The 14,813-nt window shown below is 35.8% G+C and overlaps 1 protein-coding gene across 4 annotated transcripts in view; it reads right to left on the minus strand.

Annotated features, from left to right (window-relative positions):
• Positions 1-407: 407 nt before the first annotated feature.
• The window catches only part of ATP2B1 (ATPase plasma membrane Ca2+ transporting 1), a 131,935-nt gene continuing 117,529 nt past the window's right edge, over positions 408-14,813 (minus strand). The window contains exons 19-22 of one of the 4 annotated variants that reach the window (XM_043562019.1): positions 11,177-11,284; positions 9,077-9,259; positions 8,605-8,691; positions 408-3,652 (exon numbers count right to left, since the gene is read on the minus strand). In XM_043562019.1, coding sequence (XP_043417954.1) covers positions 3,341-3,652; positions 8,605-8,691; positions 9,077-9,259; positions 11,177-11,284 — 690 coding nt within the window. In that variant the 3' untranslated portion in view covers positions 408-3,340. Of the gene's footprint in view, positions 3,653-8,539; positions 8,692-9,076; positions 9,260-11,176; positions 11,285-14,813 lie in introns of all 4 variants that reach the window. The other 3 variants (XM_043562021.1, XM_043562022.1, XM_043562020.1) reach the window with 3 other exon arrangements.

Consider the following 14,813-nt stretch of genomic DNA (forward strand, 5'->3'; position numbering starts at 1 on the left):
TAAAAATCAACTAAGGGCAATTTGATTAATTTTGTTACCACAGAGTTCAGATAATTGCTATTGACAATTTGGATCATTTAATGAAAAAAAGGAGCTCTAACAGTTATTGTGAAAAACTAATCTTTTCTAAAACCAAAACATTACACGCTCATAGACTATAGAAATGATCTAATGTTGCTGCAAGGATTGAAGACCATGGGTAGAAGAGTTAAGGACAAGATACCCACTTTCGGTCTAGGGGCAAGGTCATGTGTATTAGAATATCGATTCCGTTGTAACACAACCACAACATTTCAAGTACATTACAGCATTTTCATTAACCAGATTTTCAAAATTTCAAGTAGAAAAAAGTAATTCCAAAATATGATGTTCTGATCAGTTCCAATATTCAAAAAGTTCAGTCCCCATTCAGAAACAGATAAACAGTATATTTATTAAATGAGTTAAGACAAATAAACTTTACAAATAGACAAATAATAAAAGGCTCAGTGGCTAAAATAGATGGTAAGCATCATTGAAAGAAATCAACACCATCACGGTATCTCAGTTGGCTTACACGTGTAAAAAGAAATTTTCAAAGAGCAATTTCACAGAAATGAAGCCAGTTTTTTTTTTCTTATAAACAAATCATCATTTCTTGGTTCAAAACTGACATCTGTTATGAAAATTACCATATCACATATTTGTAAGATGACAAGGAGTAACTCATCTTCAAAGTGCAAGTAAGTCTATTTACAACCACAAAAAAGGCAATGATGAGGAGAAAAGGAGTTTTAAAAAATATACAAAGATTAAAAACATTTGGGATGCAAAATTAAACAATTTTTTGGTTAGAGGATAAAAGAGAAAAAGTGATTGAATTACAGATGCTGATTTCAGCTATACATACTATATAATGGGATCCAAGATCTTGAACAGCTTGCTTGCATTTTTTTCTACTTACATAATGCTCTGGAAATTTCTGGTAGAAATTACAGTGTCTCAAAGAGAGAAATACACACTAAGCATGTCTTGCTACTAATTCATGGATGTCATAAGACCCGTTTATGGATTAGAGTTGGTGTAAAAAGCCATTGCCTTGAGTTGAAAAATGAATACTGTAAGAGCTCAATACAAATCCTCCAAAGCACATGCACGTCTAAATCTTTTGGTAATTACATTCATATTTAAGCATAACCAAAATAAAAAAGAAAACTAAAAACATTTCCCTTTTCTCTATTCCCTATGCCTTGTAGGCTCTCCAGTTGCTAGGGTCAATTTTTAGAGTTGAAAGGGTTCTTCGAGAGAGTCTAGTCCACCACCCTCATTTAGGGTAAATGATTTTCCCAAGGTCATGCAGCACGTTAACGGCAAAACCAAGACTAGAAACCAGGCTGTGACTCCTAGCCTCGTATGCTTTCCAGCATATCATGCTACCTCTTTTTACAGTATGATTCACTATAAATACCTGATGAATAAATGTACAGTTACAAATGCTGACAGAGCCAATGTGTTTCTAAGACTTGCAGAGGATTACTGCAAAGGATTGATGGAGAGAAAAAGATTTTCCTCCACCCACCAAAAATATCAAGCACCGTCAAACTAAACGTTTCTTTGCTAGGTCAGCATGCTCAGATGTCATAGTCCTCGTAAACTTTATGTCAGCCTGAGGATTGTATACCTGGTGAAATCTGGGCCCTAACACAACGCCAGTTCCTAAAAGGTGAAGACAGAGGCAAAAAAGGGGAGAAGGTAGACAAAAGAAACAAAGACTGAAAGAACCCAATTGGCTTAGAGATAGGCATTCATTCCAGTATATGGTTTACTGTTAAATCTAAGTATGTATGTTTTAGGACCTTTTTCCACCTTTTCATATAAATCTCATTTTACCTAATTTGTTATTTGGCCACTTACAAATTAAAATAAATGTATCAAAGATAATGGTGATAATTATTATTTTCTTAGACTGTGAGACTATTTTAGACAAACTAAATTCTATGAAGAATATGTCAAATGGTGATTCTATTAGATTACCACTGGGGATCTATACCACAAGCGGTATTTCATGGGGCTGTTACCATCTTGAAATTCATTCCAATTGTGGTTAAAGAGAACAGACTGATGCACCATATATGCAGAATTAAGTAAAGAAGCTGCAATTTCTTTTTAAAAAAACATTGCCGTGTATTTATTTAATAAAAGGGCATATTTATGTTTACAAACAAGTTTCAAAAACAAAAGGAAAAACATGTATGCTTCCACCTGTTAACCTTTTTCAAAATGCCAACAGCCCTCATGCTGTATGAAGGTTTCTAAGGATTTATTAGAAAAATCAATACAGTTCACTCACAGTTCACCAAGACATCACTGAACTAACATGTTTAGACAAAAACAAAAAGGACTAAGGTTCTCTTGTAGTTTGATAGTTTGATTTAATTTGATTTGCCTGAAATAACAAAAGCATTTCAAGCATCTTTCATTATGTAGTTGATGTCCCACATTAAACAATCTACTAAATTCTGAACAAAGGTTATTAGCAAGTTTTCAAAAATTTTAAAAATTAAACAGTTGTTTCAAAACCATTAAGTAGTAAATGTATTTAAGAAACTAATTAGGACAGATGCCATAACTTCATTAAACACCACTGCTCATGTTTTTTTGTTTTGTTTTGTTTTGTTTTTTTGTTTTTTTTTTAAACAAAGCATTAGTGTTATCTATTTGGCTATTAGTATTAGCAATTTATCTACAATATTTAACAAGGTAAATTGTAGGCAAAAATTTAGTACAGTTTCAATAGAAACACCCCTTTTTGTTTTCCTGAAAATACAGCAGTATTTGAAGGACTAATTTTTCTCTGCATCAGTTATAAGGAAGCTTCCCATCTATGAACAGGAACAAAAAAAGTATCTACAAACCTTGTAAACAGATCTGTATCATTTATAAACATAAATAATCCAAATTATTAACAGCCAACAGCAGAAATTAAAGTATCAATTCAATGATCCAGGGTTTTGCTCGCTGTACCCTCCCCCTCTCCCATCAAGGACTGAGATAAACTAACGCTCTGCTAATACACTGTTCAGGACCATTCTTAGGTACTACTGATGATCCACAGGTCAGCATATGCTGAGTTTACTGTTTATCTGTCAGTTCGTTTCTCCCACCCCCCAAAAAGCACCCTCAGTCTGGCAGAAAGCTTTGCTTTTTTTTTTTTAAAAAAATAAATCTACATTCGTACAAGTGTGTCTTCTGTTGAAGTCCAAAGACAAGAATACGATCTTGTCCATCACAATATGTGAAAAGACCCAGTTTCAATTTGTTTCTTTACAATGCAGCTAGTGTGTTAACATTCAGCTTACAATCAGAGTGATGTTTCCAAACTATGTAGTGGGCTTCCTGGGGATGAAGAGGTAGCAGACTTGTTCATTTCTATTGTAAGGTGAATCCCGCTGTCAACAGCATTGTTATTTTTGTTGGGAGAGGGTGGAGGACTGGAGTTACGTTTTGTAGGAGCATCATCTTCAGCATCAGTGTCATCAATAAGGGGGATATGAGGCTCTGAATCTTCTATCCTAAACTCAGGATGTGTCATAAAGTTGTGAATCGAACTTCTTGATTCCGGTTTTTCTAACCCTTCGTATAAAGAACTACGAAATGCATTCACCACTCGAATCTGTAAATATCAGAAAACATAGAAAGATGTCAGTATGCTATTTGCTTAATTTAAAAATGGTTCATTTATGAGTTTGAATCCACAAACAGCTAGGTATGAGTGAATCATATTTGCATGTAATGCAGTGGGACTTGCAATACACTGTAAAAAAAATGAATATTTTAGTAGGACACTACAGAACAACAAAACCACATACGCTAAGAATTAAGAGTTATAGAATTCAAAGTAATACTGACTGAGAAAATCTCATGGTCACTGGCTAAAAATTTAATAGCCATTTTATAGGACTTTTTTTCCCTAAGAAAACAAACACAAACAAACAAACAAAACAAAAACTTAATCATACACAAGCTTTAGCTGAGTTTTAAAATTAAAAAAAAAATGTAATTTTTGAAAACAATTCAAGTAAGTTAAACAAAGTCAAGCACAGAGGGTTACTATTTATCATGCTAGGAATTAGGGGGTCACCGACTATGAAAAAGCCAAGCAAATATAAGCTGAATGCCACAATGAACTCACATCTACCCCACTAGTCCATTAATTAAAAAATAAAAGTAAAGACAAAACCCAAATAAATATCTATAAAATGCCATTAAACAGCTATAAATATTTGAGTATATGCCATTTGTCTATAAAGCATTAGTATTTTTCTCTATAATAGATTAAAACATAAATCACTTTATATACTACAGTTCACTGGAAATAGATTTAAAACAAAACCAAAACCCTCTGGCATTCTTCTATAAACAACTCTGCAGTAAGACACAAAACTTTTTGGTATTTTTGCCCCTAAACAAACAGCCCAACAATTCACCCTCCTTCTTAGAAGTCTGCTGTATACGTGAAAAGAGGTTAATGGGTAATTAACTTACACACTGACATTAGGTCTCATTAACCCACGTCATACAGATTTTCAAAACAAAAAAAGGGACAAAATCCAAACAGTTGAGCATCTACTAAACATCAATCCAAATACAGTGTTTACTTTTGCATTGATTCTAATGAACCCTGTTTAGTAATGAAGACATCATTTACTCAAATGTTAAGAGAAATCACTAACATCAACCTTCATCAGAATCATCTCATATGACAAGGATAATGAAAAAAATTAATGAATTTCTTCAAATGAACATTTGAATGTATTTTTAGAACAAGGAACAGGGGTGCCTGGGTGGCTCAGTTGGTCAAGTGCCCGACTTCAGTTCAGGTCATGATCTCACAGCTCGTGAATTCGATCCCTGCGTCAGGCTCTGTGCTGACACCTCGGAGACTGAAGCCTGCTTCAGATTCTGTGTCTCTCTCTCTCTGTCCCTCTCCCACTCATGCTCTGTCTCTCTCTCTCAAATATAAATAACCATTAAAAAAAAAAGTAACAGATTTATGTCCACTTCTTTTTTTAATTGTATATAGCTAAGATGTACAAATTGATGATTTGATATACATATATACACTGTGAAATAATCATGATGGACAGTCAAGCTAATTAACATAATACATCCCTACACACTCTTATCATGTGTGTGTGCGTGTGTGTGTGTGTGTGTGTGTGTGTGTGTGTGTGTAAGAGTCTATCCTCTTAGCACATTTCAGGTATAGAAGTATTGTTACCTACTGTCACCATGCTATACATTACATCTCCAAAACTTACTGGTCTTACATAACTGAAACTTTGTACCCCTTGATAAACAGTTCCGTATCTCTCCCGACCCCTAACTGCCATTCTACTCTCCATTTCTATGCGTTTGACTATTTTAGACTCCCATTTCCAGGAATTTATCCAGAGGATTAAAATCAGGATCTTGAAGAGATACCTGCATTCCTATATTGCAGCATTATTTACAATAGGCAAGATACGGAAGCAGCCTAAATGTCCACTGACAGTTGAACAGATAAAGAGAATGTGGCATATACATATAAGGAAATATTATTCAGCCTTGAAAAGGGAATTCTGTCATTTGTAACTACATATGCTAAGTTCTGATTAAAACATCATCTCTCCTCCCAGTTGTCTTCTCTCATTTACCAAGCCCTGTCTGCTGGAGGCTGCTTTACCTCTTGTTCATTTAGCTCTTATACACAGAAAGAAGATAGCATGGTAAAGTGAAGAATACAGAGGTGAAAGGTCTGGGTGTGAATTCCAGTTGGGCCACCTCCTAGCTGAGGGATGCTGGACAAACCTATTTCCTCAACTATAAAATGGGAAATAATAATGGCACCTACCTTACAGAGTTGTTACGGGAGATTAGTTAGTTAATACATGAACAAATTCAGAACAGTGTTAGCTCACAAGTAGCAATGTCATGTCAGGGCTTTTCAAACTTTAATGTGCATGCAAAGCATCTGCGGGTCTTGTTAAAATGCAGATTCTGATTCAGGAGGGGCTCTCAGTGGATCTGATATTTAATGTAAAGTCTGCAACACAACTCTACAGAAATATGGTAAAGATAACACATCTAAGGTCATATGACACCCTCCAAATGAAGAGCCAGTTATTCAAAATTTTGCTGAATAAAAATGAATATATACCACCCGGAAGATGAACTTGTCTAGGAAGTTTAACATGAAGTTAATCATGCAGAAACAATTAGACAAATCCAGAATGTAGGATAAGGCAATTGGCCTTGTTTCTTCCAAAAGGTCAAGGTCATAAAAAAAAAAAGAAAAAAAAAAAGGAGAGACAAAATGGATCAAAAATGCTATATACTATAGGACATTGCAGGGACAACTGGAGAAATCCGAATAGGACTGTACATGACACAATGGCCATCAATGTTAAAGTTCCTGGATGTGATAATACAGTATGATTACATAGCACACTTATTTTTAGGAGGTATATGCTAAAGTATTACGAGATGAAATGTCAAGATATCTGCCACTTACTTTCAAATGGTTCACAAAAAATGTATATACCAATATGTAGACAGATATATACTACTAATGTATAGACAGATAAAGCAGACACTATAAAGTATTAAGAGTAGTAAATTCAGGTGACGGGTATTCATGTATTAATCTTTCCAATTATCTGTCAGTTTGAAGGTTTTCAAATATAAAATTTTGAGGGGTGGAGGTCCTTCAGGATAAAGTCTCATTTTGCATCCTTCTTACAAGATATACACAGACCCTAACCCCTACCTTCCATTCCAGTGTCATCTTAGCACCTGTCCCTGAGGCCCACTTTCCTCAACTGGCAAATTTCTATTAAGGGTCAGCTTGGGAGAATTTCTTTCAGGTAATTTTTCCTGACTTCCCAGGGTGGGTTAAGGACCCGGTTGTAATAGTCCATGTTTCGTTGCCATGTAGAAACACATTTGTTTCCTATACTAGATTGCAAAGTCTGGTGGTTCTAGCACACAGCCCTGGCATATGGTAGGCCTTCCACAAGTGTTTACAGATCACAACTAAAGAAACATGAATTAACAGTAGGGGATGAAAGGGCGAGTGGTAGTAAGCCCTCAAAAGCCAGGATGATGTGAAATCCATAAATACAGGGAAGGAGGGATGCAACCAACACTAGCTGTCCTAGGCATAACGCCAGGCAATTTACGTACACCATTTCATTTAGGTAGGTGCAGACCTGGGGTAATTTTTAAAAGCGAGTCCTATCTGTGGATGTATGTAAATTTAACATCCTGTCTAACTTTACAGGGTGGTCTGTCCTTGGAGTACTTGGACAAGCCACTTAAACCTCAAGTCAGTTTTCACATCTGCAAAATGGGGCTAGTTCCTGTTCTTCCTGTTTTCCAACACTGCCGAAAGTGACAAATGAAAATTACTTAAGCAAACTGAACACATAGGCACTGTGTAAACCGTCCTCCTTAAAATAGCGCTCTTTTCTTCTTCAGCTCATCGCCTGTCTAGCTTTCTCGTTCTTCCTAGTCTTTAACTGGTGGAGGACCAAATGGAAAAGATAGGTCTCTGCCCAAATACGAGATTAAGCATAAGTATTTTCAGCTGATTTTGGGGATGGGTTGAATGGTGGGGTGAGCTTTATATCTTTAGTGCCTCCAATATTCTTAGAATTCACCATGAAATCAAGACTCTAATGCATAGTAAAGATGATAGAGGTTAAAAGGCTTTTGGGGAATTTGCCATTTATTAAAAACCTGAAAGAAAATGCATTATTCTAGTCAATTAATAGAAATCATGACATGTAATGGTTTAAGAATTGATCAATGGTACACCTTCCTACTTCCTTGGAAAACTTAACGGAACATTTCTTACCCAGGATAAAATTTTCATTAAACTGATTATATAAATGAAAAAAAATGCCCATAAATGCCACAAAACTTTGAAGCTTATACAGGGACCCCTTCTCAAAAATAAACAAACAAGTAAATAAATAAATTCAAAGCAATGCCACAAAGTCAGGACTAAGAAGGTAAACAACTGGCTGTATACTGAGATCTTTTCTTCAGGGTACTAACTTAACTTTGCAAACCGAACAAGATAAAAGTCAAAATGTTAGATTAATATTTAGCTTTAAAAATGTAAATTCTTGGTTCTGTTAGAGCAGTTTCAAATCACATGCTTTTGGGAACCATGCAGTATGAACATGTTTAAAGGCATATACTCAAAAATTTATAGTAGTTTCACAAATTCTAAGCGACAATTTTATTCCCCATATTAACTATCAGAGTTAGCACAGAGACAAGCTCACAGATTTCATATCTAATCTTTGGTTGCAACTGTTCCACCTGTTAGCTAGCCCTCTAAGAAATAAAACAACAACAACGACAACACTTTGAGGTCTCAATCCACTTTACGAAAAGAAAGCTTTATGAAAAGCCTGAACAATGAATTTAAACATTAAGGAGAAAATGAGAAACGTTAGGTGTGTGAAGTAGGAAATGTTAATTTCATGCACTTAGGAACACACACTCACACCCCACAGTAGTAGAAGCAGTAGAAGAGGAAAACACTACATGTGTAGGGGTAGAAATATTTGTTACATCATGATGCTGGCTGGCGATGGAGGGTTGCCGCCTTAGAGCCCCCTGAATGGAACTTCCACTCTGGAAAGCATTCACTACATCCATCTGCAAGGAATCAGAGATTGTGACAGCTTGCTCAGCAAGAGAGAGAGAGAACAAGAGAAAGGACCATTCCATCTATCAACATATAAAAAGTAAAGAAAAAGGCACTTTTTACAGAGCAGATAAATAGGCAAGAGTAGCATTTTGAGATGAAGGGGGGAAAAAAGCTAGGAAAAAAGGAGCTGAGGGGCATATAGACACATTCCTTCACGATGAGTTAAAACTTTCACTCATTCCAGGCACCAGTATTATTTTTCAAAAGAATAAGTTTTGTGGGTTGGGAAGGCTAGAAAGGAAGTTAAGGAGGGCATTCAAACCTCCTCCCCAGGTCTAAAAGCCCTTGGCCCCCACTCCCATCACTGCTCCTACCTCTCTACCAGGCCCATACCTGCGTCTGGATTCTGTTCAGACCTCTAAACCACAAGATCTGGCCGCGCCGCAACTCCCTTTCAGCATGGTCAATCTCTTCCACGTCCTCTGCTAGCTCCTCCTCAGGTATTTCTTCCTTTTGTGTTCCATGACCAGCTTCTTTTAGGAATTTTAAGCGGCTAGTTGGAATTGTTGAAATAAGCTACAACACAGGGGAAAGAACTTAGAAATAAATCAAAACCGAGTAAAATTAAACCAATCAACTGTAATACAAAAGGCACGAAAAGTGGCGAGTGTGGCCAACTATCGTCACCGACAGAGCAATGAGATCCTGTCCATCAGGCTTTGTTTCTCAGAACCACAATAAAATGCTCTTTCCTTAGCTCCACAGAAGATTTAAGTTTGAAAACTAAAAAGTTTTCCTGAGTGGAAATAACCTGATTATAGCTTTCTTATTTTAAGAAAGACATTCAAGACAGTAAAATACACAGACACGCCCTGACCTATATATATTAAGTTCATATTAATTATATTGATTTCAAATAAAAGAAAAATGGCAAGTAGTCTTACTGGATGCAAAACAAGTTCATGTTTCATTAGTGCAGGGAAGAGTTCAATGAAAAGAAACATACCCAAATCAAAAAATCTTCAAGGTTAAACTGAAAATAGTTTTTCTGTTTATTAAATGCATCTATTTTTACAAAATGAAGCTCTTTAAGATTGGATTAATACTGATTTATCATGACACCAACAGGAACAGATGCCCCAGGAAACACAAAGAGCATAAAAAACAGTAATAAGGATGTATTAACTTGTAAGTATTAATAGCCACTAAGTGCTTAAGGAAGTCTGGATTATCGGGGGGAAACAAGCATGCGGCCAAAATCAGAGCTGCTTGAAGAGCTTCTAGTCCAACCACCTCATTTCACAGAGGTGCTGGAACAGACTCAGGCACATAAGACCTAAGGTCTCCTGACAACCAAAAGCAGTGCTCTTTCTACGGCAGCACACGTAAAATCAATAGACGACATCAACCAAAGCCAGCAACCGGTCCCTGTTGGGTATGTCGGCTGTACTGAACTTCCTCTTCCTGAAATGAGCCAGATGTTTTGGGAGGTTGTGGGGTTCTGTTTTGCCTATGAGGAACATTATGAAATAACTGAAAAGGTAATCAAAAAAGAAAGGAGGCCCAGGTATGGATCCTACTTATAAGAAGATCTCTATTAATGAGTAATGCAACAGGAGTAAGAAGAGAAACCCCAGAACCTAGAAACATAATTAAGAAAAAGGTGAGATAAAGGCACATGAAGATTGAGTTAAGTTTCAGTAAAACCTGGATATTTACTTAGACTGACTTGCAGAACAATAAATTAGGTCACACAAGTTACACACCACAGCCTAATCGTTTATGGAAATGTTAGTACAGACTATCAGTTACTTTTACAGTAATGGTAACGGACTTAAAATGAACAGGGAACACACACCACTGCCATTTATCGTTTTTAAAAAAATGACAGGCATTTGTAAGCTGCTTATACCAAGGATGAAATAGATCTCATTTTTCAGGTATTGTATTTTATATGTATATTGTCAAAGCCAATCAATCCAAATAACTGAAAATGTCATTTTGTGGCCCATTTATCCAGGTACCATTATTTTTACAGAAGTATCCTCTAAATGAACTGAAATTCAAGCTTTTTCCTTAACTGTATTTTGGATTAAATTACATAACAAAATGATGAAAAGTCCAGTAAAAATATTTACTCTGACAATGCAAAAATAGGTCATAGAGCAAAAGATAGAGATATTAGCATCTAAACCAGTTATAAATACATCATCTTAATAATGGTTATAAACCTTGCTCTAACGAACAAATTAAAAAAAAATAGGTAAGAAATTTAAAGTTTTATTATATTGGCATAACCATCACAAACAATAATAACATATGAGAACAAATATTACATTTAAAAAACCCTCATGCCCCCGAATACCCTTTCATGATCTAGAATGGCAACTACTTAGAATTAAGTAACAGAACTGATTAAAGAAAATACATACTGGAAATTAAAAAAAAAAAAAAATCACTTCAGGTTTCAACATAAAATGATGAGCTTTTTACCTGGCCCCAGAGTAACGTTCCCATTCCTAGGAATATTGACCATAGCCACTGTTCTATTGAAAGTTCTGAACAACTGAAAGGTTTTCCACCAAACTGCACAATTATTATCTGGAGGAATAATCAAGAGTAAATTTATTTAAATCTTTTAAACTTTACATTTCATATACTTCAAAAATTACCCAAATTTGTATCCTTTAAAACTCAAGCTGAGTAACGATTATTCTGATGGTGACAGGCATTATCATATTCACAGCTGAAAATAAGACAAATGAAAATAAATTAAAATCTCTCTGCTGAAAATTTTAAATGCATGTATATTTCATGTTTAAATTATGTTCACTAAAAACTAAAAAAAACCCAAAAAACTCCTAACCAGGAAAGATAACTTTACGCTATTTCTGGTATGATCGAAGCAACTATGTGCCCTTGTATTTAGTATAATTCTTTGCGTAATTTTAGTGTATTTTTGTGGAAAAGACCACAAACTATGAAAAGCGAACATAATATCCAATCTTGTTTTCCTCCTCCACAGCTGTTCATTCTTTGTTCACATTTAGATGTCAGGACAAACATGAATAGTAACAGAGGACAAGCAACTTGCAAAGTTCCATGAAATACATGCCTATTTAGGTGGTGAATCCTCAGAAATTAGGTCTCCCTTATAAAGGGAGAGAAGTCTAATGATCTGCATGAATAAAATCCTTAATCCGGTGCTTATGCTGCTCTTATTTTAAAGGAATATTAAGAATTAAATATCAATATTCACCTTCTCGTGAGTCTGACAGGCTTCTCTTTCATATGGCAGTTAGTAGCTACCAAATATTGAAATTAAAAGGAATCAATTTGGTATTAACATTTTTAAATGTTTCAAGTTATGCATTCCATTCTTTATAGCTGTACTTGATCCCAAATTCAAGTGATATGTGTTTGTCAATTCCACTGTTCTTCAAAATCAAGACTATTTGTATACTTTAAAAATAGATTTCTTTTTTTTTTTTTTTCCAGCAGCCCAACCAGTCAATTATAACTGACCTGGCAATCTTGCTTGGATTTTAATAGAGATATCTAACTAAAATAATTTTCTTTCATAAACTGAAAGCTCAATATTTATTTGTGGGTTTTCTATTTTTTTAAAAATTTGAACTTTATCTTTTGGTATAATAAGGATGTGAAAAACATATTAAGATGTTGGGCAAACAATCAACAATTAATATGATTGGACTGATTTAATTTTGTAGTTTCAGATTTTTTAAATTTTTATTTAGTTTTTGAGAAAGAAAGAGAGAGAGAGCGTAAACAGGGGAGGGGCAGGGAGAGAGGGAGACAAAGAATCCAAAGCAAGCTCCAGGCTCTGAGCTGTCAGCACAGAGCCCGATGCAGGGCTCGAACTCACAGACTGTGAGATCATGACCTGAGCTAAGTTGGATGCTTAACTGACTGAGCCACCCAGGTGCCCTGGACTGATTTCATTTTGTGAGAAATAATCTTTCATTTTAGAGTTGTAAGGAATAAAACTGAATAGTTGTAGCATTTACTTCTAAGAGCAAGAGACTAAGTTTCCACATATTCCTCAATATATGCCTTACTTAGATCAACAAAATACTACAGAACTGTGTAATTGTGCGCTGAAGCATTTTCTAAATGTGTGCTGAGGGAGCCTTGAATTAGGTGTTATCTAAATTTAGAAGTAGCTGGTTTAAAAATATTTTTTTTTAATGTTTATTTTTGAGAGAGAGAGAGACAGAGACAAAACCTGAGTGGGGGAGGGGCAGGAAAAAAGGGAGACACAAAATCCAAAGCAGGCTCCAGGCTCTGAGCTGTCAGCACATTGCCTGACATGGGGCTGGAACCCACAAACTGTGAGATCATGACGTGTGAATCACGACGTGATTAAGTCGGACACTTAAGTGACTGAGCCATCCAGGGGCCCCTGGATTATTTTTTAACTTTTTTTATCTATATTTGAGAGAGAGAGGGGCAGAGAAAGAGAGAGGGAGACACAGAATCTGAAGCAGGTGCCAGGCTCTGAGTTGTCAGCACAGAGCCTGACTCGGGGCTCAAACCAGGAACCGTGAGATCATGACCTGAGCTGAAGTTGGATGCTCAACCGACTGACCCACCCAGGCAACACTAGAAGTAGCTGGATTAAACAGAGTTCAACAAGTTCCTTAACTGTAGGATTTCCCAAAGACTTTGAACTGTTAATTAAAAAAAAAAAAAAAAAAAAGGAAAAAAAAATGCTGCGGACATTTGGGTAATTTTCCCTTCCAAGCACTAAACTCAGAGCTTCTTCACATGCATGGTCTCTCTTAATGATTCAGTAATTCTGTGATGTGACCCAATTATTATCCTCCCCATTTCAGAGATGAAGCAACTGCAGCTTGTCAAGGTCACACAATTACTAAGAGGCAATGACCTGACTCCACGACTAAGTGACTCCCAAGTTTGTACTTGTAACTACTGTGTTCTATTGTTTGAAGAAACTCCAAGGGGGTGCCTGGGTGGCTCAGTTGGCTGAGCATCCTATTCTTGACTTCAGCTCAGGTCACGATCTCACGATTCCTGAGTTTGGGCCCTGTGTTGGGCTCTGCGCTGACAGTGTGACACCTACTTGGGTTTCTTTCTCTCCCTCCCTCTCTGCCCTTCCGCAGCTTGTGTGTGCGGTCTCTCAAAATAAATAAATAAATAAATAAATAAATAAATAAATAAATAAATAACCAACCAACCTTAAAAAAAAAAAAAAAAAGAAAGAAACTCCAAGAGGTAAATAGGCAATATTTCCTTAACTTCTCTAAGGGTGTAAGAGGAACTAAAGGAACCAATGTTTCATGAGACATATTTTGAAAACACTGATTGTTTTAATTGCTACAAAGTAGAAGAGAGACAAAATATTTACAAAGAACTAAGGATTATGCTATACTTCATGACCTGTCCAAAAAAAAAAAAAAAAAAAAAAAAAGAGAAGAAAAATCAGCTAGTAAATAAAAAGAGACAGAAATTAAATTTAATACAATTTATAAGGTGAACTCTTCAAGTACCTCAGCTCTACAATCAAGATTTTGGCTAGACTATCCGTGTAAATCAACGGCCATGTTTTCCTACCCAGCTGAAACTGTCCACAAAAATGCTAATCAAAGTGCTGATCCATGATAAGAAGATAAGGAACAGGCACCAAAGTACAAATCAATGCACTGTTTGCACAGCGTTACCACTGCGGCTGCTACTACATGCAAAAAGAAAAAAAAACACAGAAACCTCCAGCAACATATAAAAAACTCTCAGTTGAAATACAGTGTGATTAATGAAACTTGTTAATTTACATTCTGACACATGGTCCTTATCTCGCTGTGGACCTGTAATAAATGGACCAGTAGCTGGTCCACGGACCACACTTTGAACAGTACTGGCTTATTTATAAGGTACTGAAGAATGATATCTCACATTAACTGTTTTGGGTAGATCAATCTTTGCTGGGAACCAAATTACCAGATTTGCCTGATAGACAGTTAAATTTTTTGCAACTCCCACATATTACAAAGATAACTTCAATTTTATAGCAAGTAAAACTTTAGCATGTCATGAACAATGATTTTTTAACAAACATAAACAAAATACTTCCAGAAAATACTTGATAAAG

This window comes from Prionailurus bengalensis, chromosome B4 (assembly GCF_016509475.1).
Source record: "Prionailurus bengalensis isolate Pbe53 chromosome B4, Fcat_Pben_1.1_paternal_pri, whole genome shotgun sequence".
NCBI classification, from domain to species: domain Eukaryota; kingdom Metazoa; phylum Chordata; class Mammalia; order Carnivora; family Felidae; genus Prionailurus; species Prionailurus bengalensis.